The sequence below is a fragment of the Xenopus laevis genome, chromosome 4S, assembly GCF_017654675.1.
Source record: "Xenopus laevis strain J_2021 chromosome 4S, Xenopus_laevis_v10.1, whole genome shotgun sequence".
Taxonomy (NCBI): Eukaryota; Metazoa; Chordata; class Amphibia; order Anura; family Pipidae; genus Xenopus; species Xenopus laevis.
Window position 1 is genome coordinate 106,752,476 of NC_054378.1, and position 23,190 is coordinate 106,775,665.

The 23,190-nt window shown below is 42.6% G+C and overlaps 1 protein-coding gene across 2 annotated transcripts in view; it reads left to right on the forward strand.

The window, feature by feature from the left end:
* Positions 1-4,224: 4,224 nt before the first annotated feature.
* Positions 4,225-23,190, forward strand: part of cacna2d2.S (calcium voltage-gated channel auxiliary subunit alpha2delta 2 S homeolog) — a 188,472-nt gene continuing 169,506 nt past the window's right edge. Inside the window, exon 1 of one of the 2 annotated variants that reach the window (XM_041561692.1) lies at positions 4,225-4,739. In XM_041561692.1, the coding sequence (XP_041417626.1) occupies positions 4,624-4,739 (116 nt within the window). In that variant the 5' untranslated portion in view covers positions 4,225-4,623. The remainder of the gene's footprint in view (positions 4,740-23,190) is intronic. The other variant, XM_018261321.2, reaches the window with a different exon arrangement.

Below are 23,190 nucleotides of genomic sequence, written 5' to 3' on the forward strand. Positions count from 1 at the left end.
CCTCCCCAGAGCATGAGAGTAACTTCTATTTCCATTCTTAATACAAGTATGGGACCTGTTATCAAGAACGGGGGTTTCCCGTATAATCTTTAATTAATTTCATACCTTAAATCTACTAGAAAATCATGTAAACATTAAATAAACCCAAGAGGCTGGTTTTGTTTCCAATGAGGATTAATTACATTTTATATTGCAGCAAGTACAAGCTACTGTTTTATTATTAGTATATTTTTATTATAAAATATACTATTTGATGACGATGCTTTAAAATTTTATCCTGAAGAGAATTTTCAGGCCAGTTCTTATTACAGTCTATTGAAGTCAATAGAAAAATTCATATTTAAAAATTTGGATTATTTGTTTATAATGGAGTTTTTGGGAGATGGCCTTTTCCTTAACTCAGAGCTTTCTGGACAACGGGCTGCCGGATAATGGATCTCCCATACTGTGCAAATGTTTTAATAGGTCTTATAGCAACGTTGACTTATCATACTTTGACATCACTATGCATAGTTTATATAGGCAGTTTTGTACAACCTATTGTAAAATATAAGGATATTATAGGGGTCGTATACAGTTCCCTTGGGAAAGGGTGTGTTACACCTTTTTTTTCGCCGTTTACATGCCCCTGTGTCAGTATATGCCCATAAGGAAGAGTTGGCTGCATTGGCGCAGGTTTAAAGGGGAAGGAAACCTAGTCGGCGCAACCCCCCACCCCCCCTCCCATTTGTTGCTCACCCTCCCTCCTCCCCCCTGGCCTACCTGTCCCGCTGGGCAAATGCCCCTAACTTGTTACTTACCCTTCTGCGCAGGTCCAGTCCAGGGAGTTCACAGACGACATCTTCTTCCACGCGATCTTCTTCCTGCTGTGAACGGCGCATGAGCAGTAGGATCATTTCGCCAGTACGATCTACTGCGCATGCGCGTGACTTTTGGCGCATGCGCAGTAGATCCGTACCGGCGAAATGATCCTACTGTGCATGCGCCAAAACGCCGTTCACAGCAGGAAGAAGATCGCGTGGAAGAAGATGTCGTCTGTGAACTCCCTGGACTGGACCTGCGCAGAAGGGTAAGTAACAAGTTAGGGGCATTTGCCCAGCGGGACGGGTAGGCCAGGGGGGAGGAGGGAGGGTGGGCAACAAACGGGAGGGGGGGTGGTGGGTTTGCGCTGACTAGGTTTCCTTCCCCTTTAAGTGCTCATATGTACGAGCTCTAAATGTGGCCATAGACGTATAGATACACTCGTTTGGCAATGTCGCCAAATGAGCTGATCTCTCCCTGATATGGCCACATTGAGGTGGGCGATATCACGCTGATCCAATTGTGGGCCCCAGGGTCGTGGGACTGCATAAACGCACAGATGTGGCCGCGATCCAACAAGATTTTTTAATCTGCCCAATCGAGATCTGGACGACTTTAGGACAGATATCGATCAGGGAATCCCGTCAGATGGCCCCACACATGGCCCAATAAGCTGCCGACTCTCTCTGTCAGCAGCTTTTATTGGCCGTTCATGGAGGCCTTAAGGCATCTTGTCCTCTTTTGGTGGAGATATGTTGCACATTATCATATCCCTGCCTAACATGATACTTGTAGCTAACACAGGAGGAGCTAATTCGCCTTAAATACTGCTTTGAAACCACCCATTTAGCTTCCTATATGAAGTGACACTAGTAATGTGTTTTGGGCTGAAATCTTTTAACTGAGTAGGTACTGACAAGTCAGATAGGCTATTCTGCCCCCAACCAGTGTGAAGGGAATGTCTGTATGTGTGTATGGAGCCTGGGATGAAATAAGGCCCTGGGAGAAGATCAAACTTGGAAGGCTTGTGTGACTACTACATTAGTACAGGAAAGTGAAGACTTGCCAGCTGGACAGTCAACAAGCCCCAAGAAGAAGTATGGCTAATGCTCCTATGGCTTTCACCAGAGTAGGGATCCAAGTGTTAAGGGAAGGAGTAACGTGAGAGCTTCTTTACCACTGGCCCACATGCAAGAGCATTTTGTGCATAAAATTGCCAATATAGTGCTAATTTACACAGCTTTTGTGCAGAGTTGTATTCTGTCCATTAACCTGCATACTGCGCATGGGAAACAGAGGGGTACACATTTACCCATAGCTCTGGCTCTAAAATGCAAATTGGTTGCCTGTTTTTATTTTATTTAGAAGCCCCACTCTGAAAGCCTGTCATTGGCAGGCAGTAAGAACAGGGTTCTGCTGCATTTTGCTCCTGCCAAAATTGTGTGTCTGAGAGAGAGTTATCTCTTGCAATTTATGAAACCATTTGCATTTATTTCATTGCACGTCATATATCACTGACCACTGACCATGGCACTGACAGTTAGCTGTGCTCTGTATGCCCTATTTAGCCCATGCTTAGGGGGAGACAAGGATGTTTATATGAATAAATACTTGACTAATGACAGATTGCAACAACGCTAGGGAGAATGACCAGGTGAGCAAATAATCTTTTACCCCAAATCTTACCTTAACTGACGCTTCCACGCTATCCACTGCTGTGGGTCCCCAAGGGACACCAAGCCCACAGTGTGGGATCCTATGGTTTACATTTATAGTCATGATGTTTTTAATGACTGCAAGCAGAATGACTATAATTGTGGACTCATTGACAGTAATGTTTGTGCCCACTGGCAATAATAATTGCTTTTGTTAGTAAGGGCCTTCAAGTGACAAATAACTCGCAGTACGTGACCTGTGCCGCCCTCCAGCAGATTAGCAAGGCAACTGCCACCATAAACATATGCAATAAAAACACAACAGCAACCAAATAAACACATCTTTCAGGAACAGTATTCAAGTGTCAAGACAGGACAAAACTGAGAAAAGATTCTGAAAATGTTCACACTATAAGCAAAAGGCCTGTGCCGATGCCAATCCGGAATAACTGGGCACAGGCATAAGGGTTTGGCTGCCAGTCTATAGTGGCCTGTAAGATAAGAATTCCATTTTTCTATATTAATATATATATATCTGAACGAGCAGGAACGCACGACCATAAACGATCCAAGGGCCGGGTGCCAGTCTGTAAATCAATGCAAAATCCCTCCAGTGACGGCACTCCAGAATCAGTCACGCTTGAGTCAGTAGTTATCGATCATAAAGGTTTATTAAAGTGGACCAACGTTTCGATTCCACATAGGAATCTTCATCAGATATATATATTAATATATATATATATATATATATATATATATATATATTTGCCATCCAAAACAACCGCACTCACAGGTCTTGTATTGTGATATATTTTTTTTCTTTATATCACAATTCAAGACCTGTGAGTGCGGTTCTTTTGGATGGCATACAGATAAGAGAGTTTAACTGGCACCCTGGCAATTGAATGCTATTTACGTGTGCACCAAACGGGACTTTTTAATATATATATATTTATTATTAGCTCACTGTGCAGTCTGCAGTAGGGAATTAATTCCATCTAACGAGCAGAGAGGCTGACTCATGCTTTTTTTTTGTTTACATAATTGTATCATTCACTGAGAAAACTCCATAATGATGAAGGTGCTGTGCCAATTCTAAACAACTATTCAATTGGCCTTCATTTTCTATTGCCTTATGCTTTTTTAACTATTTGTCTTCTGATTCTTTCGAGCTTTTAAATGGGGGGTCACTGACCCCGTCTACAAATGCTCTGTAAGGCTCAAAATGTAATGTTATTACTACTTTTTATTACTCTTCTTTCTGTTCAGACCCTCCCTATTCACATTCCAGCATCTTATTCAAATGGGTGCAAACTGGAGAGCTGCTGAATAAAAAGCTGAAAAAACACAAATAATGAAAAACCTGAAAACCACAAATAATAAAAAACCTGAAAGCCACAAATATTAAAAACGAGAACCAAGTGCAAATTGTTTCAGAATATCAGTCTCTACATCAGACTAAAAGTTAATTTTAAAGTGAACAACCCCTTTAATTTTGGGTGATAATCAGTACCGTTTGCAGAATCTCGGTTTGGCCACGTGTCGGGTGATAATGAGTACAGTAAGTGTGGGCACAGTGTTGTTGGCACATATAGAGAGGAGGCATTAGTGGGAGGGGCTTATCAGTACAGTAGGAAGGCAGTGAGTATATAGTGGGCGGGGTCTCAGGATCTGTGCATAGAGGGGGCGGTATTTGAGTGCGGGGTGGGAAGGCTCTGCTGGCAGGGGATTGGTAAGTTAGCTCAGACATTAGATACAGGATCTCGCCTGCATTCGGCACAACTGGTGGGCAGTTCCTGGTGCCTGTGGGTTGTCTGTTCCTTTGCACACACAGTACGGGCGGTAGCTCGCGTTATATACAATCATATGTATGAGTTGGGCACGCTGTACTTCTGCTGGGCTGGGTATAGCTCTGTGTATAGATCTGTGTATAGCCGGGTGCTGGGCTGGATATAACGCTGGGTATAGCCGTGTGTATAGCAGGGTGGGCTGGATATAACGCTGTGTATTGCCGGTGGGCTGTATATAACGGGTGGGCAGGCTGTAGGGCGGGGCGAGAATATAGGGCGGTCTCTGTCCCCATTCTCTTACTCCTCCCTCCCCGGTCCCCACCGTCAGTGCTGAGCTTCGCTTCCTTCTCTACTCTCCGCTCTCCTCGCTCCCCAGGATGATGCTGATGTGCAGCCCCGCTCCCCGCACGCTCCTGCCGGCTCTTTGCCTTCTGCTCACCGGCTTCCTCTTCCTCACCGGGACCGACGGCGACAGCTTCCCCCAGCAGCACACGTGAGTAGCGACAATAACAGCTCCCAATGCCCCGACCCCATTCTCCGCTCCGCCGTCATTCGTCCTGTAATCATCTCATTCCGGATCCCCCGTGCCACCTCGCTCCGCCCTCTGCTGTGCCCCTAATCTAACGAGCTCCTCTTTATTATTAACCCCTGTGTCCTGTTCCCATCAGCTGATCATTATAATAGTGTGTGTCTTACATGTCCCCATCCTGCACATTCTCCTGTTTCCAGATGCCCATATACCTCCTACTGTCTGTGCCCCCTATTATACCACTGTCTGTGCCCCCTATTATACCACTGTCTGTGCCCCTATTATACCACTGTCTGTGCCCCCTATTATACCACTGTCTGTGCCCCTATTATACCACTGTCTGTGCCCCCTATTATACAACTGTCTGTGCCCCCTATTATACCACTGTCTGTGCCCCCTATTATACCACTGTCTGTGCCCCCTATTATACAACTGTCTGTGCCCCCTATTATACCACTGTCTGTGCCCCCTATTATACCACTGTCTGTGCCCCCTATTATACCAATGTATGTGCCCCCTATTATACCACTCTCTGTGCCCCCTATAATACCACTGTCTGTGCCCCCTATTAAACCACTGTCTGTGCCCCCTATAATACCACTGTCTGTGCCCCCTATTATACCACTGTCTGTGCCCCCTATTATACCACTGTCTGTGCCCCCTATTATACCACTGTCTGTGCCCCCTATTATACCACTGTCTGTGCCCCCTATTATACCACTGTCTGTGCCCCTATTATACCAATGTATGTGCCCCCTATTATACCACTCTCTGTGCCCCCTATAATACCACTGTCTGTGCCCCTATTAAACCACTGTCTGTGCCCCCTATAATACCACTGTCTGTGCCCCCTATTATACCACTGTCTGTGCCCCCTATTATACCACTGTCTGTGCCCCCAACTCCAGCTCCTTGATGTGCCTGATGTTCATCTAATGTCCTACCAACCAGGCTATAAAAGCAAAATACCTGCCATTGTTGCTGTAGTGTGAGCCCTTTACCCCGACAGCACATTTAATAGTGAAGATGCCCCCCATTTCCTCTGTGTTCAAAAACACATTGTGCCCCTCAGTTTGTTCATGAAACACTTTTTGGTATGATCAGCTGGTTACGGCTGGTGGTACAGTATATCTCTGGCTCTGCACCAGCCTCCGGCCTGTGCTTTGTCGGCATCATTCTCAATCTAGATCTAATTCTGCAGAGAAGTCATACTATTATTATTATTAACATTTATTTATATACTATGGAGGCTCCTGGCTGAAGAGGGGGCAATTGTTGGAGCAGAAGAGGGTATATTAGTGGATGTGTTGGACAATGTTCTAGTGCCAGTGGCTTGGCACTATATGAAGAGAAAGGCAGATTAAAGTTTCTGTACAGTTGAAAAGCATTGTGTGTTGTGTGAGTGTGTGAATACACAGCACAGTGTAGTGTACATGATTGTTAGTGAGTGTTTATATAGAGGGCAAGAGATATTTTGAGTGGGTACCTACACACAAGCCCTGAAGGGTTTGAAGGGACACTGAGAAGTTTTGTTGCCCAAAAGTGTGTTATTGTCAGCCTCCCTGGCACTGAAAGGGTTATGCAAGGTCCACAGCCAGTGTATTTTAGGGAACCCTGACATAGCGGCTGTCAGCACTCAGCTATATGTTCCAGGCATTGGTGGGGGCAGATAAAACTCAATCCCCCCTGGGGGGCAGAGCAGCAGGGGGCTCTGTCAAGGAGAGACAAGGCTGTGACAGGAGGTTTGGCATTTGATTGACACACGCTGCCATTTGCATCGGGCGCATAGCATGGAATGTTTGGGGACATGGATGGAGAATTTGTGGCTAATTACAAAAAAAAAATCACTACAAAGGAAAATAATAAAGTCAATCAAGATAATTATCACAAGCCACTCTCTAGAGAGCAACAAGGCTGCTGCATTGTGTAGACTGTGATAATGGAACTGTGAGAGGTTATGTGTGTGCAGGTTGGGGCTACATGTGCAACACACTTTATACCTCTATATTGCTCCGCTGGGCTGTGTGCTTGCAGATTGGGGCTGTGCTAGACTATGGGATGATGTCTGTATATCTGTTCAGCTGCGGCTGTCTGTGTTATATAAGTCAGGTTTAGGTTGTCTGTGTGTTCTTGTGTGTGTCGAAGGATGGGGGGGGTGTTTGTGCTTATAGGTTGGGGATGTGTGGATAAAGGTTTGAGGTTTACCTGTATAGGGGTGTGTGCAGGTTAGGGCACATGTTGTGCAAGCTGTGTGTGTACTGGTTTGTGTGTATGGAGGCTGTGGCTGTACATGTTGGAGCTGTGTATAATGGGGCTCCAAGTATGTCTGGCTTGTGACTTTGTGTTCATTTTGGGTTTATTGTGTTGTAGGATGAGGTGACCTGTGCATGGCAGGTTTGGGATGTTTTTTACTGCATTGTTGCGATGTGTCTGTTTTCAGGCTGTGGGATTCATGTGCGTTGGTTGGGGTCCAGTTCACTTGTTGGTTGGTTGTGTATTCGGGCTTACTAATTAGTGTGCGCTGAAGGTTGTGAGCAGTGTCTAGATTGGGAATTTATATGTGCACAAATAGTGGGTATCTCTATGAAGGTCTAGGGTACTGTTTATACATTGGTGCTCATCGGTGTACATGCATATTGGGGTGATGGGGGTTAGCTGGTTGGGTGTTGTGTTAGCAGGGAGAATAGTAGTATGGGACTGAATATGTGTATGGGTTGTTACCTCTGTGTATGCATGCAGGTTGGATTGGTTTTTTTTGGGATAGCTTGAGGTATGGGGAATATTGAATGTACTGAGTGTACCACATAATGTGCCCACTGGGTGGCAAAGGATGGGAAAGACACAACAGAATGTCCCCTGCTGTCACCATCTTGCACATACTGTATGCCATAGACCTTGGCTCAGCGTATAAGTTTATGTGCACAGGCCTGTCTGCTTATAATGATCAGAATCCTTAGGCCTTATTCTGTGGTTGTGTGTAGTGGAGCCATGCTAAACACTGGAGGCACATGCATGGCATAGCTTTGTGTGCAGTTATTAGTCTGTTACTAGACTGTATATCAACTCGGTATGGCATCTCTCTAGGAGGGAAATTGATCAGTGACCCCAGGAATTGGCACTGTGCATGTTGATATTAAATATAAGTTTGCACTTCTAGGCTCTCAGAGAAGCATAGTTCATACTTGCAATCTCGTCTATCCACATTCTTTAAGGTGGCAAGCTGATTATTTTTTAATATATCGGCTGCTATGAACTTGTCACCTAACAGGTGCACAGGTCAGATGGAGTCATACATTGCAACCCAAACATCTAAAACCATGTTCATCACTGCGAGTCGCACATGGACAATGGAAGGGTTAAATCAATGGATCACATTAAAGTAGCTTGGACATTTATAAACCCGTCATGTAATTCAGTCCCATCAGATGTTCATGGAGGCAGGGTCCTGGTGAGAATTAGGTCTAAGATGTGGTTTTGTGGGTTCATCTCTTCCATTGATCTGTTGCAAAGTCCATTTATTTTGTTGAGAAGTCACCGCTCAGATGTTTACAGATAAAGACACCCATCAGGGGGGCAATGAGAAGCATGTTAGCAGTATCAAAGTGCCCTGGATGCTCATCTCCTTCCATAGATATGTGTAATGCACCCTCACTGGGGCTGGGGACGTACTTTTAGATGGAGCTTTGTATGCATGGCTGTGTATGCGTGTAGGGCTGTGATTAATTCTCTTTATGCACAACGATCAATGCACATTGGTGATCTTTTATTCATGTATTGTGTTTGACCATGATTCTCATAAACAGAATGCAGTTGACTGCACTGCTGGTTCTCTGCCTTGAATTTATGTAGCAGAAGTCAGGCTTTTGTTTCAAAAGGTACACCTGGCAGGTCAGCGAATACGAAGGGTTAGCCAAATACCGGCTATCATATCAGATATATTTACAAATCATTTTAAAATCACTGAAAATGTATAAAGAATGTGTATGAGAAAGCTGCTTAGAATTGCCGTTATTTTGATTAGGCAACAATTTATTTTTATATGAGAATTAATTGATAGTACTGAGCTTTTTATATAAAGGGAGTCATGTACCCCCTATAATATATATAAGGATATTAGATTATATTTGTATATAGTGGGACAGTATATTATATTGTTTTGTTCAGCCCTGGCATCTAACGTTGCCTTGATTGGTGCAGTAAGTGGCAGATTTCAATGAGGGGCAGTTTGGTGCTTTGACAGGACCGAATGTGGGGTAGTTTCATAATATATGAAATAATAATAAATATATTACTAAGGGTTAATGAGGGACTGCCCTGCCAATGAAAAGATTTGTTTGATTTCATTTTCCACATTCGTTGTTTTGCTTACAGTGCAAATCATACCCTACGGAGTTGTAATATTTTCTGCCAATAAAATAGAGTACCCCTCCATCAAGAATGGTGATTAGTGGTACTGCAAGTGAAAAAGTACTTTTACATTCTCATTTTAATCAGCTGGGAAACTCGTACCTCTAAATCTAGGAAAACAAGATTTAAAGCACCAGAGAAGAAGTGATGGTCAGAGAACATCTAGCAAAAATGATTCAGTGGGAGCACTTACCGGACATTGGGTTTAGGGTTCTGCACGTCTCACTGCCATCCCATGCGGTAAATTCATTCCAAGTAAAAACAAATAGCGGAGCACTGAGGAGACCAGTGTAAAGATTAAAAGTAGAAATTTATTCGGTAAGCATAAAAACTCCAATTACAGCAGCATTATACAGGTCCTAGCAGCCCACTTAACGCGTTTCGTGGCTCCCCGAAAGCTTCTGATGAAGTGGCGGGGAGCCACGAAACGCATTAAACGGGCAGTTATGACCTGTATTATGCTGCTGTAATTGAAGTTTTTATACTTACCGAATAAATTTCTACTTTTAATCTTTACACTGGTCTCCTCAGTGCTCCACTATTTGCTTTTTCACAGAGAACGTCTGACTACCCTCATAAAGATCTGGAGGGCTGTTTATTGTATAAATAGAATGCTTACATAGGACTGCAGAAATGCAAGCTGAGCTGTATTTAGGAGGTCCGAATAGGGTCAACTGACCAGGATCTGCACATGGTGTGGGCCTTCAGAATATCATTTGGATTGAGGAGGAATGGGGGAATGTCAGGTAATATTATCATGGAGTCAATAGCACTTCGATCCCTGTTGCTCAGCCTACAGCTCATCAGGGACTGTTCAAGTAAAACTCCCAAAACCCACTGAGACACCTTTTAGGACTGAAAGATGATGGGTGTGTGGCTTTACATTATATATACCAAAGCCTGGATGGAACTGGGCGCTGATATCCCTACATAAAGCTGCTCCGAGATGTTAAAAGGGATGTGCTCTAATAAAGTGACTGAAGGGAAAGGCTTAAGAGTGAATTTGCAGGGTTGTTTTAGCAGAATGGAAGGAAGGAGTTTTAGAGAGACATAAAGATGAATGTTCTCCTTCCACCTCCATATTTGAGGGAGATTTAGCATTGGCCGCAGGGAAGGATTGCTTCTCTGGTATGCAGACGCGCGCTCTCCTTTCTCATCATGCCCGAGGTGTAAGGGACTCGGTCTTAGACATATTTCCTGAGCTGGCAAATTGATATTTAATCTGGGAAGCACCGGAAAGGCGAGGGGGGGGGGCTAAATTGCATGGATGATATGTGCGTGTTTTTCAGTGGAAATGCTACGCTTTTCTGTAATAAAACCTTTTGTAAATAGGCAGCCTTCTCCCATCATTGTTCCCGCGGCAAATTGTCTTTCTCTAGTGCCCTGGCTGAAGGTTTAATGACATTACTTGGGTAGCGACGAAGCAGCATTACCAGGGACAGGCGAGAGAAGTGCTTTTATAGATTGCAGATCTATTCTGCCATTGTATGACTTACGCTGACACTTTGCGAAATTTAACAGCACAACTAATGATAGCATGGGGGGATAGCATTTGCAATGGGCCACCAGCATGACGGAGACCTCTTCATAAGGAGAAAAATGTTGATAAGCATCCAAAGGCTGAATTATATTGTTTAATCGTAATTAAAGGCCAAGATAAACTTTTTATATCAATCTACCAATCATATATTGAAAATTTGTAGCTGGTCTGTAATTTAAAATTTTTTGCCAATTTTTTCTTCTGCCTTTATAACTCTATAAATATGGACTAACACAGATTCATTTGGACAGTAGGTTTTTATTATTATAATTATTATTATTTTGTTTTTTGTCCGGTCTTATTTATCTTTCAGTCCCTTCTTCAAATCCCTGCCTAGTTGCTAGGGAGAGTGGAATCATAGCACCAACATAGTAGTTTGAATTCCAGGATGGAAAGATGCAGAACTAAACATAAAATTATTTTACCGTTTAACCGTTCCATGTAAAAATAAAAACTGGGTAAATAGATAGGCTGTGCAAAATGAAAAAAACAAATAGTTATTAGTTATTTATATAGTTAGTTAGCCAAACATGTTATCTACAAAGGCTGGAGTGACTGGATGTGTAACAGAAAAGAACACTTCTTCCTGCTTTTCAGCTCTCTAACTCTGAGTTAGTCAGCGACTTGAAGGAGGGGCCACATGGGACATAACTGGTCAGTGAGTTTGCAATTGATCCTCAGCATTCAGCTCAGATTCAAAAGCAACAGTTATGACCCATGTGCCCACTCCTCAAGTCACTGATTGGTTACTGCCTGGTAACCAATCAGTGGAAACCAAGAGAGCTGCAAAGTAGGAAGTAGTGTTCTGGCTATTATGACATCCAGTCTCTCCAGCCTTTATACATTACATTTTTGGCTAACTAACTATATCAGAAACATGTTTTACTTTGCCTATCTATTTACCCAGTTTTTATTTTTACACTGAACAATTCCTTTAATACATTGCTAAACGACAACGACCACTAACTAGGCTGTTTGTGGCATGCTGGCTGTACTCAGCCTTAGATTGCCTGGGTGGGAAAGTATTTCTATCTCTTGCTTATACAAGGGCTTCTATGTTTAGACACCTTTTTTTCCCGTCAATTTCGAAAATCATTATGCAGCACTAACCATTGCTTTCACAGAATGCTCTGTTTAGGCTAATGCATGTGTGCAGTATAAATGAACGTTTTAAATGCCATGTTGTATTTTCCAGTGTGTCAGAGGCCTCGCTGCCTTGGCAAGGGTTAAATTCCAGAGCTTTGGGAAGGTGCACGTGTGTGTGCGCCAGCAATGGCTGGGTGGGGGGTGGCCAGACAGGTTGTAATGAAGAGTTGTCTTTATTAGCCTGAATGGTCTCTTTATTGCAGGATTAAGTGGGCTCTGCTTGGTTCCCATGGACAGCCAGTTCTGCGGCCAGGAGAGATAAAGCAGGAGGTTGGCACACGCGCAAGGCTGCCATACGCTTTAGTGGGCTATTAAGCGGGAAGCAGCTCCAGTTTTATCACTTGGACGCAGGAGGGGGCACAGGTGGGGGGGAGGTCTGCACTGCCACAATTTAATTTCCCTTTTATCTCTTAGTCTGTTGAATTATAATGGTCTCTACAACCTAACAATGCAGCTCTCTGCCATGCATATTAAGAGGGCACATCTCTATGTAGCCCTGTGCTGTTGGCAGCATGGCTGCGTTCTTGCACATTGGAGTCCGCTTGGTTGCAGGCTCAGTATCTGAGAAATGTGATCTGACAGAGAGTAGGTCGGACTTTGTTATAGGAGCTTGTGGGGGTGCCGTGTCACTGGTTTTACAAAAGTGTGTGCCAAGTAAGTATTCTGCATAGTATGGGAAAAAACACGGTTAGCATAAGGATATATTATTATAGTTTGATAATATAGTCCAAAATGTTGTTGGGCTCCCCTTAGTCACATAGTTGGGACTCACAGTGAGTCTACAAGGCATACTCAGGGCCCAAAATTTGGACTCACGGTGAGTCTACAAGGCATACTCAGCGCCCAAGAGGCTGTATCACATATTTATGGGATACGATGAGAGCGTTTGGTTTACTGGACAGGGTGACACTAAGCTAGACATAAAGAACAGGGTGCGTTTGTGTGAGGTTGGGGGTATCAGGTGAGTGCCATGTTCAGGTAAGGCATGCTCAAGGTGCATGGAAAGTAAGATTCAATGGATTAGGCTTGTGGTGTCTGGGAAAATATGGGAAGAATGGTGGTTCTTTAATTAATGGGTTTGGGATAGAATTATGTTGCTGGAGGGGCCTAGGACATATTGGGGCACTGGGGTAGGTGAAGGGGACAGTGTGGCACAAGCAAAGGTTCTTGGATAAGAAGAGAAGATGGAACTGTAGCATGAGGGCAGAGACAAGCAGGCTGTGTTTGATGGAGATCTCCTTAAGAGCTGTATGCTGGGCCTAATGATGACAGCCTGTTTTACAAGGCGATACGTTATATTTCCAGACGCCTCGTGGATGAGCAGCATTAGGCCATAAAGTGCCAGGCAATACCCCCATTTTAATTGAGTGCAAATAATTCCTCGGCTCGGTGGTGGATCAGTTCTCTCTTAGCATTCCTGCCACCTGTGCTCTGCGTGCAAAAGAAAAACAAGACATGGGGAGAATGCAGAGAGTGGCTGCAGGTACGACAGTAGCGCTTTTTGCTCTACGTGCTCTCTCTGCCCAAAGCCCTGACTGTACGGCTACTTTTTCCTTTTCTGCTAGGGACATTAAAGGAGACCTCTCACCCAGACATAAAAATCTGCATAATAAAAGTCCTTTTCAAATTAAACATGAGACCCAAATTCTTTTTTTTTAAATAGAGTACCCATACCTGTTATAAAGTTATTTAAAAATCTTAGCTGTCAATCAAATATTACCTGCCCCTCCTCCATGCCTTAGACAAAGAGGCGGGACAGGTACATACAGGACCGCCATAAGAAATCGCAGGGCCCCATACGACAAAATTTCCTAGGCCCCCTGGGCTGCACCCACAGCAAGCCCCATCTACAGGTCTGCCCTCCCCACCCCACAGGTCCGCCCCCCACCACACAGTAAAAAAACAAAAAAAATATTGGTGGCTAGGGTTCCCACATGTTATTAAAAAATAAAAAGATATTGGTGGTCAGAGCCCCCCATAAAAAAACATTTGTGGCCAGGCCCCCCCATTAAAAAATATTGGTGGCTAGGACCCCACATGAAAAAAAAAAATTTGGTGGCCAGGCCCCCCCCACATTATGAGAAAATTTGTGGCCAGGGCCCCTTAAACGTCCATGCCTTCCTGAAGTCAGCAGCTCTCAGAAAGATGGGTGGCGTGGCCTGGGCCCCCCTTACCCTCGGGGCCCCCTACAACTCTCCCCCCTGTGCCCCCCTGATGGCTGCCCTGGGTACATACTCACTTTCCATTCTGCCTCCTTCCTCCTCATTGCCATAATTGTAGCATGGGCATTAGATCCTCCATTCTGGCATATAAACATGATTTTGGGAAGATGCAAAGATTGTTCAAAATTGTTCACAAAATGGTCCTTGTAGTAGTACAACATCTATAATATATTTTTTGGGTGGTAGTACTCTTGCTACTTACTTGGTTTAAATACTGTTCCATCCCATGTGGGGACTGATTCTCGTCTCCTTACCTCCTTCATAGAGAAGTATTTTGCTTTAGTCTTCTCTTCTGGTCAGCTTAGTGCTTGCATCTCCTACCCAACTTACTATCCACACTGCCCACGATATTTTCCCCGCTATCTGGTCCAGGTACTGCTTCTTGGTGATGGATTTTTTTTCTGCCATCTATTAAAAGGGGTTATGCCTCAATATCCTGGTGGGGTTACTCCTGCCATGGGCATTGTTTCCATCGCCTTTAAATTCAGCTTTTACTTTAACATAGAAGGCAACCGCAGTGTCCTCCAGCGCACCTTCTACTTCATACACCTTCTGCTTCACATAACCATTAACTCCTGCAGACTTCTTGACTTTCTGGTATGCATAATTCATGTGGGTGCAATGAAGTATTTGAAGGGGACAAAGAAGTGCTGCAAAGTATTCATGAAGATAACCTCTCTATTGAACTTTTGATCCTGAATTTCTTAAATCTCCATATATTCATTCTTCAGAGTCTAAATTCCCAGGTGGGTGCCTAGAGCAGAGCAGTTTTTGCCTGATTTTTCAGATTCTGGGCAAAACCACTGTTACGTACCACCGTGGGTCATTTTCTGAAGGCATCAAAGCTAATAAAGGTTTGAGTGATGAACAAAAGAATGATATATTTTAGGTTACAGTCCCTTTTGGGCAATATTATATTTACTGTACAATGAAACATCTGCTGCTTGGCAAAATATGCCTTGTCTCTTAGAGTGACAGCCATCATTAAAGAGTAACTAAAGCTTGCACATTCTGCAGCCTTATTACAAGCGTTATGTGCAGGAGCAGGGGTGTCCCCAGGAACCTTCGCTTGCAGAGGTGTATCTCCTCTGACATAATATTCACCCGTCAATAGAACTCCATTATAACATTTTTGGAATTTACTGTATGCCATAGAGCAGGGGTCCCCAACCTTTTTTACCCGTGAGCCACATGCAAATGTGAAAAGAGTTGGGGAGCACCACAAGCATTTAAAAGTCCCGTGGCATGCCAAATAAAGGCTGTGATTGGCTATTTGGTAGCCCCTATGTGGACTGGAAGCCTAGAGGAGGCTCTAATTGGCACTATACATAGTCTTTATGCAATTAAAACTTGCCTCCAAGACAGAAATTCAAAAATAACCATCTGCTTTGAGGACACCGAGAGCAACATCCAAGGGTTCGGAGAGCAACATGTTGCTCACGAGCTACTGGTTGGGGATCACTGCCATAGAGCTAGCCAAACCCATAGCACGTCTTAACATTCATCAGTTATGTAGCTTATTTGTTCCTAGGACATTGTTCAAGCACAGCCCATTCATTTTGAACCAGAGATATATATCTTCATAGTAGAAGCAGGGAAGGCCACCCTTTTAAAGGCAATCACCCTTAAAGCAGTTGAACATGTTAGAAAGATGAACAATTACCACTGAAGTTCTGATAAGCGGCTGCAATTATGAGTCTGTGTATATATTTTATTTAATTTGTGTGGCCCCCACTAAGGGTATTTTTGTCTCTGAGATCCTCCACAACTGAGAAGAACCATGGTTGCTGGTGGGTCCTGGAAATTGTTATTTAGTTGGGGTAACAATTACTTTTAGGTGCCAGGGAGCGATGATTACATGTAGCCCCCATTCACAGAGGGCTGGAATATGTGATGAATATGATACGTATGTCTCTAGCATTTTGCCCTAATCAGACAATCTCTCCCCAGCTCCCACTCCAATCACAGATCCCATGTCCAGAGAATTACTCAGAGCTTATAATCCCCCGGCTTGGACTCTTGTGCCTGGAAATCGCCTTTTGTGGCTGCTTTTCTTCCGCCGTATCGCCATCATCTTAAAGAGGACCTCATTTCATAACAAGGTCCTTGATTTCCTTTTCAGAGCAGAAGTAGGTTTATTTCAGAACACCACGTCTCGGCTTTATCTCTGCCTCTGCAGAACTTTCTTCAACACCCTCCCCTTTCCAGCCACTTCTCTTTCTCCTTTCTCCACTTCAGCCCCCTCCTTTTTCTTTTCCCTCTTGACAATCGGAGCGGCGGATAGATGAAAGCACAGCTCAATCTGCTGTCCTGGTCCATAAACTGCTAATCAGGTGCAGCAGATTACTATCGCATTCGGAGGGAGCAGCTCCCCTCCTTCCTTGTGATATGAGATGAGGGGTCACCCATGGGTTAATGAAGGCCTGGCTTAAGCCCAGTACAGGCTGGTAGCTGCGATACCCCAAAGACTATCCATATAACATTGGCACAGAGCAGGGCCCTTGCTTTATTCATTCTCCCTGGAAACACTATTTAGCCCAGAACAGTTTTATTTGTGTGCTAAAGTAATAGAAATACCTGCGCGCTCTAATGATTAGCAGTAATTTAACCAGGTATAGTCAGCTTCCAGAACCTTATAAGGGAATTGGCGAAGAGTAAAGCACCGGATTCCATTATATATCCGACGGCAAAAAGAGATTGCTGTTTTCTTCCCAGTGACTGCAAGCAATGCGACATTAAACCAAGCATTGTAGTCCAAACAATGACGCTTAATGGCTCTGAAAGCCCATGAATGTCCTCTGCTAGAAACCGTGACTTAAAAAAGAGAAAAGAAAACTCGTATTCGTGTCAAGATTGGTGTTAACGAGAATTAGCCCCAACTGGAAAATTTAAGAATTTATTTTTTGTTAGCTGTGAAAAACTGAAGATTTTTATCATAACTGGCGCAGTGTTGTCAAGACAGCCTAATATATATATATATATGTATATATACTTATTATTCACATCACAGAATTTTTAAGTCCATGGTCTGCTGAATTTAAAGTCTTTATCTGTAGCACAGAATGGTGAGTGAGTCTCCCAATGTAAAAAAAACCCAGGCCTCACTGAAGAGACACCAGCTCAGACACACTTTATATCTGTGAACGAATGGTAGTTTAGCTAATAAATCAATCTTTTCTGTCGAATATTGGCTTCGGACTGTTGAAATGGCAATTGTCCTTAAAGGGTTGATTCACTTTTAAGTTAATTTTTAGTATGTTATAGAATGGCTAATTCTAAGAAACTATTCAATTGGTCTTCATTTTCTATTCCTTATAGTTTTTGAACTATTTGCCTTCTTCATCTGATTCTTTCAAATGGGGATCAATGACCCCATCTAAAAAACAAATGCTTTGTAAGGCTACAAATGTATTGCTATTGCTACTTTTTATTACTTGGCTTTCTATTTGGGCCCTCTCCTAGTCCAGTCTCTTATTCAAATCAATGCATGGTTGGTAGGAAAATTTGGACCCTAGCAACCAGATTGCTGAAACTGCAAACTGCTAAATAAAGAGCCAAATAACTCAAAAACCACAAATAATAAAAAATTTAAATGAATTGCAAATTAGGTCAGAATATCACTCTACATCATATTAAAAGTGAACTCAACGGTGAACAACATCTTCAATAAGAGGTTACAGGTCTTTACAACCCTTTTATATTATTCGTTAAGTGAAAAGTAAGAGACAAAGGCTACGGTGAAACTAGTAACTTGTTGGATGCATCTGGCTTGATCTTGGCCAATGCAGTATATCTTTTTCAGTGGGACTGGATAAGTTGGACTAAGTGTGTGCTCCTAATTATAGACCCTGCACATCCATTCAAATGCTGTATCATGTCAGGCAGTCAGTGTACAAATTGGGCCCCTGCATGAATGCGCAGGATGATTTGCTGCCTGTGAGGAAGACTTGCATATTAATGAGCCTGCATAGAATAAGTACGCAGTACATCTCCGTACACACCTGTGAGTTTTGCAGCTGGAGCTGAAATGCACTGTACAAGTCACAGAAAAGAGTACATTTGCTGGGGTAGCTTCTATATTTGGAAGACAGGCTATGAAGAAACCTTACAGTAGTACCATCAACGTGGGGGACAAAATGCAGGATTACTGATAATGTGCAAGTTTATTGCAATCGACACGGAGAAGCCTTATTCGCATCTTGGCAGGGTGATTCTGGGGAGTTATGCTGGGGAGGCAGCCACTGTTGCTGATGTTGGAGGCAAGTAGACCAGCATGCTCCAGATCTCCATAGTTCTTTTTGAATTACATCATTGTGTGATAATATACAGGACCCCGCAACATTTGAAATACAGATATATGCAGCTAACCGCATGGCAAATCATAGGTAGAGCTGCCCTACTGATTCAAGGTCATCCACTATGTTTATTACTTTAAGTACTGTGGTTCGTAAAATCTATGGTTCCGACAATCATGTAATAGAGTTTCAGCAATGTAGATTTTTTTTGTTTAATAGATGTATTTAGTGCCTATGGGGCAACACGTTGTCCGACTCATGGCCTCCGGCTAGCACTTAAAATAAATTAAGGCATAGCCAAGGCACATATATCATGTACAATCACTTCTCACCAAATAAAAATGTTCATGCTGGCCACAAGATCCCCACCAAACATTGATGTTCCGTGGATATTGCTCACATGGCACTTGGAAGAGAAGGGGATCTGCAATTTAGATGTTAGGGGCTGGCAGCCCACGTGAATGGACCTATATTAAAGAGGGCACTTCATGTATGGCTACTCATACGGGAATCATCATTTTCGTTTGTGAGGATTAGCAAGTGTGTGGCCGCCTTAAGGGAGGGTTGATTCTATAAACATTCCACAAATTCAATATTTATGTGGCATAGAGCAAAAGTAACTTCTGACAACACCTAAAAATTTCCTTTAATATTAAGCCTGTCCAATGTCCAGTGCACTAAATCTATTTATTCCCCACTGCCTTTCAGTATGTTCCTCATAATGAAAATGTGTCTTGAGTTGTGCCAGTATGATCTCTGTAACCTTTCCAAAATGTGGCCATTCCTAAACCAATTAATTCTTCTTTTGTTCCAGATCTCTATTTTTACTATTCTGTTCTCATTTTCCTCCCCACTATCTGACTCAATCCAATCCATTCAATCTGTAAAGCATCTGACTCTTTTATTGACCTTCAACAATTGTCTCTTTCCACCTGGACTCTTTGTACATGGCTGCTTAATCCATCCAAATTAAAAAAAAATCCTGTACTGCTTCCTCTACTGTCATTTATTGGCTCAAGTCAATAGTGGCTACATTATGAATAAAAAATATAATTTTTTCTTAGCTTTATCAAGCCATACCATTGTAACTCATTTCCGATTCATGGGTTTGAGGATACGGCTGTCCATCTTGAGGTTGTAGCATGGTTGAAAAAAGACAAAGTCCATCAAGTTCAACTCCTCCAAATGAAAACCCAGCATCCATACACACACCCCTCCATACCTTCACATAAATTCTATATACCCATATCTATACAATACTAACTATAGAGTTTAGTATCACAATAGCCATAGATATTATGTCTGTGGACTGTATGTTGCCATGGAAGAGACTTTTGTGGACCCTCTGTCAAAGGATTCAGTGACGTCTATGTTATCATTTTATTATCGTCCAGCCCAAATACACATGGTAAGATTTTAAGGGGTTTTTATGTTCTCTCTGCGTCTATTTGGGTTTCTTCTGGCTACTCCGGTTATCCTCCATGCTCTAATTGGCCCTGGTGTGTGTAAATGGGATAGGGACTTTAGACTGTAAGCTCCTCTGTGGCAGAGACTAATGTGAATGATAAACAATCACTCACGGATAAAACTTCAAGTGACTTTATTCAGATATTCACAAAATCTCAAAATCTATGCGTTTCGATTCTCCTTGAGGATATATATCTCCAGGCTATATATATATAGAGAATTAGACAGCAGCTTGGAACAAAGTTAGGGGTTGGCTCTATTTCCATCTGCCTGCTCTCTTTCATTTTCAGTCTAGAAGAAAAAGAAGGTTATTGAATAAAGGCAGAACAGTGACTGAATCCTGATTGTGAACAATTGGCCCTTTCACTTGGATGACCAAATGGAAATGATCTGATAGCATTGCCCTGGGGCTCAGCTCTGATCAGATTGGTTATTGATTTCCCAGGCTGCACTTATGAAAAACTGGCAGTTGTGACCAGTCTGGTCTGACACTTTGCCCATGGGTGGCCCAAAACAAAACGACGATTGGACGTGTTGGTAAAACAGTCCCTCCAGTGATCAGGTTATTGTTTCATTGGCTGAATAAGCTATAAGGGAGAGGTCTGCTTGTTTTGTCGGCTTCTATTAAAGTGGACCTGTTACCCAGACACAAAAATCTGTATAATAAAAGTCCTTTTCAAATTAAACATGAAATCCAATTTCTATTTTTTATTAAAGCATTCATAGCTGTTGTAAGCTCATTTAAAAATCTCAGCTATCAATCAAATATTGTCTGCCCCGCCTCTATGCCATGGGCATAGAGGCGGGGCAGACAATTACTTTCACTTTCCATTCAGCACTTCCTAGATGTCACTGCTCTCTACACATTCCCCCATTCTCTTTACCATTTAATTGTGTAGCCAGGGCATGGGGATGGACATCAGGTCCCCCATTCTGGTGCACAAACAAGATTCTGAGATGATGCAAGGCTTGCCTTAATAACAGTGTCCACAAAATGGCTCCCGCCTGCTTGTTATATTTATGAATTCCCAGATTGAAGGAAAACAAGATACAAATAATTTATATAGTGTAATTAAAGTTCATTTTGCTGGACTAATGTGATAAAATAGGATTTTGAATATTTTTTTTGGGTGACGGGTCCCCTTTAAGACGCTATGTGAGGCTTCATAGCCCAGTCTGGCCCAACAAGTGTTACCAAATTGACCAGAAAGTTCTGCTATTTGGCTTCTGCTACTTTTGGCTGAGCTGCTGAACAGTGATAGCACTAATGTTTGGGAATGGTATCATCACGGGCATATTTCCATAAATGTGATTGAAAGCTCCTATTGGCCCGTTACTTCTCTAATGTATAGCTACCTAGAGTATTGTTTGTGGGATCCCACTGGGAGAGTCTTCTAACAGCAAAACAGAAAAGTGAAACGTCTCAATGGGACCTCACTTGACTTTACACTTTGCAGCAATTAACAAAATCAGGTGCATATTATTTCCAGCAGTCAGGGGGTTATGAGTTTCATCCTTGAACCAGGCTTTTTTGGTATATCTGGCAGTGAATTAGTTACAGTCTCCTGGGCCTTGCGGCAATGCAGGAGATTGGGTATTAAGTTCTGTAGCGATGGAACGTTGACACAACATGGCTGCTAATGATCTGCCTTTGATAGCCGTGTATCTGATACCCACCTGCTTGGGGCCCCACGGGTTAAGCCCTGCAGCTCCTTAGTCTAAATACCTGTTGCATTCCAAGTGATCCATCACTTTACCATTGAGCACTACATGTCTTTATTATACTCACCTATAGATCAATATAACAGGCGGAACTGTTCACCATTCATGTCCCATGCAGAGATAAGTATGTGCTGCTGCATCTCAATCCAGAATATTTAGCTCTACAGGGCAGGGGTCCCCTTCCTTCTGTGGCTCTTACTACTCAGTGCTTAATCTCTGTACATTTATATTGATAAGGGTTATGGCTAAGATGCACCTAGTTGACATCAATCAATCAGCAACAGATCTGCGATCACTCTATAACGGTGGCCAACCCATCAGGGCCACCTTTAGAAATCACGGGGCCCCGTACAACAACCTTACAAGTTAAAAAAAATTGGGCACCAAAGAACATTTTTTAAAAAAAACATTGGCTCTAAGGCCCCCCTTACAAGTTAAGAAAAAATTGGGGCCCTAAAGAATATTTTTAAAAAAAACATTGGCGCCAGGGCCCTCCTTACAAGTTAGAAATAAAAATTGGGGCCCCAAAGAATATTTATAAAAAAAAAAAACATTGGTGGCAGGGGCCTATAGAATATTAAAACAATACATTGGTGGCCAGGGGATTAAAAAAAACAAAAAACACACATTGGTGTTCAGAGGTATTGAACTCATGGCTTCAGGACTTCAACTTCGCCTCCTTTCGTGACTTTGGGTTTTTTCGCCGCTTCAGGACTTTAATTTCGGCTGTTTCAGTGACTTAATTTTTCAAGCGATTGACCCGCCGGAGCCCATTGCTCCTCGTTCCTCGAATATAGCCCTGCGTTGATGGGCATATCGGGGAAAGATCTGCTCATTTGGCAATCTTATAGTGTATGACCAGCTTAAGACTGTACAAAGCCAAATTCACTGTTGATTGCAATCTTTCTGTCATTTCTGAGTCCCTAAAACATTTGATGTACTGTAAAAGACGTAGAGACACATTTATCAAGGGTTGAATTTCAAATTCATGGGAACTCAAAATTCGACCAATGGAAATGTATTAATAAAATTAAATATTTAAAACTCGGATTATTAGAATTGACTCTAAAATTCGAATCAAATTCGATTCAAATTTAAAAACTCAATTCTTGAATGTCAGGAAGGCTGCAAAGAACTTAAAGTTGATCCCTGGACCTCTCCCATTCACTTAAACAGCAATTTGGCAGGTTTTAGGTGGCGAATAGTCAAATTCGAGTTCTTAAACTTAAAGGGCCAGAGTATGATAAATCTTGAAAATCTAATTCGAATTTTTTAAAATCTTGAATCAAATTTGAATAACTCCCTAGTTGAATTTGAAACCATAAGAAAAACCCTCAAAAAATCAAATTTTCAATTGATAACTCTGCCCTGTAATGTCAAGACAAGACCTTGAAGAATACAAAGGAGGCCCTAAAATAGGACCAGCCAACCTGAGACCCTCAAGATGTTGTTTAGATACAGCTACCAGAATACCACAGACATTGTAGTGGTATGCAATAGAAAGCTGGAATGAAGTGAGATATCGAAAGAGAAATAGGTTAATAATGAATGAAAACAGGGAAGATTATACAGATTATGGCATATTTGGAGGAAGAGTTGGAGACTAATAGACAGAG